The sequence below is a fragment of the Salvia miltiorrhiza genome, chromosome 7, assembly GCF_028751815.1.
Source record: "Salvia miltiorrhiza cultivar Shanhuang (shh) chromosome 7, IMPLAD_Smil_shh, whole genome shotgun sequence".
Classification (NCBI taxonomy): domain Eukaryota; kingdom Viridiplantae; phylum Streptophyta; class Magnoliopsida; order Lamiales; family Lamiaceae; genus Salvia; species Salvia miltiorrhiza.
Window position 1 is genome coordinate 37,207,076 of NC_080393.1, and position 4,973 is coordinate 37,212,048.

At 48.6% G+C, this 4,973-nt stretch overlaps 1 protein-coding gene across 1 annotated transcript; it reads left to right on the forward strand.

Annotated features, from left to right (window-relative positions):
- The first annotated feature begins 266 nt into the window (after nucleotides 1-266).
- LOC130994185 (uncharacterized) lies at nucleotides 267-3,710 on the forward strand. The gene has a single exon (XM_057919217.1). It carries the CDS (start codon nucleotides 267-269, stop codon nucleotides 3,708-3,710), a length of 3,444 nt encoding a protein of 1,147 aa, XP_057775200.1.
- Nucleotides 3,711-4,973: the final 1,263 nt, after the last annotated feature.

The following is a 4,973-nucleotide window of genomic DNA, read 5'->3' on the forward strand; positions in this document are numbered from 1 at the left end:
ACATTGTGTACTGGAACTGCTGGAAGGCCCTTGGCTCGGATGTCAATGTTGAACCAACGAATGCACCACTCTATGGATTCTCAGGAGAATCAGTAGTACCAATCGGAATGGTAGATCTGCCAGTTACCTTGGGATGATCGCAGGGTTATAAAACCAGAACAATCAGATTCTTGATCATAGACGCTCTGAAACCCACGTACAACATCATCTTGGGACGGCCCGCGCTTAACACCTTCAAGGCAGTAGTTTCCACATTCTACCTCAAAATGAAGTTTTCGATAGACGGTGGAGGAATTGGGGAGGTGTGGGGGGATCAAGCTACATCGAAGCAATGTCATGTGCAAACACTAACTCAACAGAATGATAGTGTTGGAGACGACCCCAACACCCGAAAGCAGAAACGAAAGCAAGAAAAAATCCCAGGGGAACCTAATGATCAGAGAAGGGAGAAGATGGGGATAGTTACCGCGTCAAACCCCGAACGCAGAGAAATCATGGAACTCAGAGATGGAGTTGATAAACAGCCACTCGTTTCCACGAGTGATGCATGCTTGCTCATTGAACTTTTCCCTGATAGGGAAGGATACACTACCAGAATTGGAGCAAGAATGGCACCAATCCTTCAAAGGGAAGTTACCGCATGCCTGCGCAGGAACGCGGATGTATTCGCATTCAACACTTCTGATCTTAAAGGGATAAACAGAGAGCTAGCCGAACATCGTCTTAATGTGGACCCGATGGTTAAACCAGTCAGACAGAAAACAAGACACTTTGGCGCGGAGAAGGATGCAGCTATTCGGGAACAGGTCCAAGCCCTCCTAGAAGCAGGACATATCGTGGAAATCCAATATCCCGAATGGATATCTAATGCAGTCATGGTAGAAAAGAAAGCCAAGGTGTGGAGAATGTGTGTGGACTACAGAGACCTCAACGCAGCTTGCCCTAAGGACTGTTACCCGCTCCCTCGAATAGATCAACTGGTGGATGCTACTTCAGGGTGTGAACTCTTGTCCATGATGGACGCATACCAAGGATATCATCAGGTAAAGATGCATCCGGATGATGTAACCAAAACCGCCTTCGCAGTGTGCACAGGAGTCTTCGGGTGGGAAAGCATGCCCTTCGGCCTTAAGAATGCAGGGGCCACATACCAGCGTATGATGGACAAAATTTTTAGAACACAGCTGAGGAGAAATATCTCGGTATATGTCGATGACATGTTGGTGTGCAGCATTAAGGCCAGCTCCCACGTGGCCGATCTGGAGGAAACCTTCTCAGTAGTCCGCAAGAACAAACTCATGCTCAATCCTGCTAAGTGCACCTTCGGGGTGCAGTCAGGAAAGTTCTTGGGTTACAGGGTAACACCGGAAGGGATCGAAGTCAATAATGACAAGGTTAAAGCTATTCTGAACATGACCTCACCCAGGAATGTCAAAGAAATCCAAACACTCAATGGGCGAATTACCGCGTTGAGCCGGTTCATTTCACGCTCAGCTGAGCGAAGTCTCCCGTTCTTCAAGGTTCTACGGAAAGGAAGTCGGTTTGAATGGAGTGGTGAGTGCCAAAAAGCCTTCGAAGACCTAAAAGCTTACCTGACCAAACTACCAGTATTGACAAAACCCTCTCCAGGGGAACCGTTATACTTATACATCTCCGTGGGAGTTGAATCTCTGAGCTCAGTGCTGGTCCGGGAGGAGGATCGGCAACAAAAACCCATATACTTTGTAAGCAAGGTCATCCAGGGTGCGGATTTGCGCTACACCGAAGTCGAGAAGACCGCATACACGATCATGATCACGGCCAGAAAGTTAAGGCCATATTTCTTATCATACAAGGTCATTGTGAGGACAATAATACCATTCAGACAAATCCTGGGACGACCCGATCTGGCGGGAAAGATGGTGAAATGGGCTATAGAACTGGGGGAGTATGAGGTCGAGTTCGAGCCGCGCACTGCCATCAGAGCACAGGCACTAGCGGACTTTATTCAAGAGGCAACACGGTGGCCTATGAGGGGACCATGGGTAGCGCAGGTCGATGGATCGGTCACCAAAGAAGGGTGTGGGGTGGGAATCTACATCACCTCGCCTGAAGGGGAAATCTATCAATTTGCTATCAAGTTCGAGGATAAGCTATCTAATAACGAAGCTGAATATGAGGCAGTGTTGAGAACAGCCCACATACTCCGGGAGCTCAGAGCCGACAATGTGGTGATCAAAACCGACTCACAATTGGTGGCACAACAGTTGAATGGAGGCTACGAGATAAAAGAAGAAAGAATGAAGCAGTACTTCAACAAGGTCCAAGAGATAGGGATGAAGTTTGAGAAACTCGAAATACAGCAAGTGCCGAGAGAGGAAAATCAGCGAGCGGACCTCCTGGCTAGAATGGCCAGCGCAGTCGAACAAACCTGGAGGGAGGACATTACCTTGGTATTCAAACCTAAGAGAGAAATGGCTGCGCAAGTGTGCAACATCGAAACTAAGGATGACTGGAGAACGCCCATCATATACTATCTGAAAAATGGTAAACGGATGAAAGAGGATACTTCGAGATATGCCAAATACGAGAATTACTGCATCATTGGCGATCAGCTCTATAAGAGGTCCTTCACACACCCGTTTTTGAAATGCCTGGCCCCCGAAGAAGCACAATTTGCCTTAAAGGAGATCCATCAAGGGTGCTGCGGTAACCATGGTGGACATAGGGATTTGACAAGAAAGATAATCAGAGCAGGATTCTACTGGCCCGGAATTAGCAAAGAATCGAAGGCCTTCGTGCAAAAATGCGAGGCTTGTCAAAAACACGCCCCCAAAATCAATATACCAGGGGAAGAAATGGGGATCATGCATGCTGCGCATCCTTTCGACAAATGGGGAATCGACATTGTGGGTAAATTACCAACTGCTCCGGGAGGCAAGTGCTTCCTCATAGTTGCCGTAGACTACTTCTCTAAGTGGATCGAGGCGGAAGCTGTCACCAAAATCGATGATAACACAGTGGAAAAATTCATATGGAAGAACATCTGTTGTCGATATGGGGTGCCAAAGATTTTGGTTTCGGACAACGGAACCCAGTTCACGAGCAAGAAGATCAAAGATTTTTGTTCTCAGATGGACATCACACAGAAATTTGTGTCAGTAGCCCACCCTCAAGCCAACGGACAGGTAGAATTGGCAAATCGCACCATATGTGAAGGGATCAAGAAGAGACTCGAACGAAGCAGGGGACGATGGGTTGAGGAGCTAGATACAGTGTTATGGGCACTTAGAACCAGCCCGAAAACCGCAACCGGAGAGGCTCCTTTCACTTTGGTATACGGGTCGAACGCTGTGGTGCCTGCTGAGGTAAGGCTAGAATCTCATCGGATTACTACCTATGACACTGCACAGAATGAGGAAATGCGCCGACTCGACTTGGATTTGATTGAGTTACAGAGAGAGGAAGCACAAGTGAGGGCGGCAAAATACAAAAGTATCATCAAAGCTGGTTACGACAAGAAGGTGAAGCCGCGCAGACTTGGGAAAGGAGACTTAGTACTCAAACGGGCAGACGCATTGAAGCCCGTAGGGAAATTTGAATCCAACTGGGAAGGTCCTTTTGTTATCACGGAGGTCCTAGGGGGAGGAGCTTATCATCTAGCAGATCAAGGAGGGCGACCCCTGACCAGGCCATGGAACATAAGTAACCTTAAGAAATTCTACGTGTGAGTATTCTTTTCAGTTTCCATCATGTAGACCAAACACTCTTTTTCCCACTGGGTTTTAATGAGGTTTGGGCCATGGACATCTTAATAAAATGGATTTCATGGTTTAGGGAAACCTTCTCTTACTTGCATAACACCTAAACTCACACCAGCACTGAATTTGTACCATCTTGAGGGCCGCTCTGCGGGGGTGTATCATCTGTGTTCCATTTTAAGGGCGTACCATCTTGAGGGCCGCTCTGCGGGGGTGTACCATCTGTGTTCCATCTTAAGGGCGTACCATCTTGAGGGCCGCTCTGCGGGGGTGTACCATCTATGTTCCATCCTAAGGGTGTACCATCTTGAGGGCCGCTCTGCGGGGGTGTACCATCTGTGTTCCATCTGCGGGGGTGTACCATCTGTGTTCCATCCTAGGGGTGTACCATCTTGAGGGAAACTATTCAAGGGAAACTATCACCAAGGACCTAAAGAAAGAAAATAGCACTATCACTCAAAAAGAAATGCCAGGATATCAAGAAGACGACTGCGCAGAACAAAGGGATGGTGGACGCGCAGATATGACTGCGCAGACCAAGGGGATAGTGGGCGTGCAGATATGACTGCGCAGACCAAGGGGATAGTGGGCGCGCAGATATAACTGCGCAGAACAAAGGGATGGTGGACGCGCAGATATGACTGCGCAGACCAAGGGGATAGTGGGCGTGCAGATATGACTGCGCAGACCAAGGGGATAGTGGACGTGCAAATACGACTGCGCAGAAAACAAGACAACGAATGCTTAAAAGAGGAATACACAATGGCTGCATAAATGATAGAAAAATAGAGAGCCTTGAGTTCTTCCTCTTTGCTCTGGGACACACGAGCGAGCTCAGTCTCGAGGGACTCCTTCTCCACCTTCATCTTGGACAGCTCAGCCTGAGCTTGGCGCAGCTGTTCCCGTAACTCAGTATTATCAGCCAGAGAGGCCATGAGTTCCCCCTCTTTCTCGTGAAGATCAGCAGCTGCCCGGGTCATATGTCGGGAGGCCGACAAGCACTTCGCCCGCAACTGCGCAGACGCAATCACAATCCAGGGCATGAATAAAATATCCGCACAATAGTAATGTCATAAAAGCAAGAACACGCATAGCTTACCTGCTCTACGCCCAGGCACATGTCAAAGGCCAGGTCCCCCATGTTCATGACATCGTACCTGCGCAGGTCGACAGAGGCGATCTGCGATTCCATCTGGGACCGGCACTCTTGTCCGGTCAAATCTCTCAAAGCAC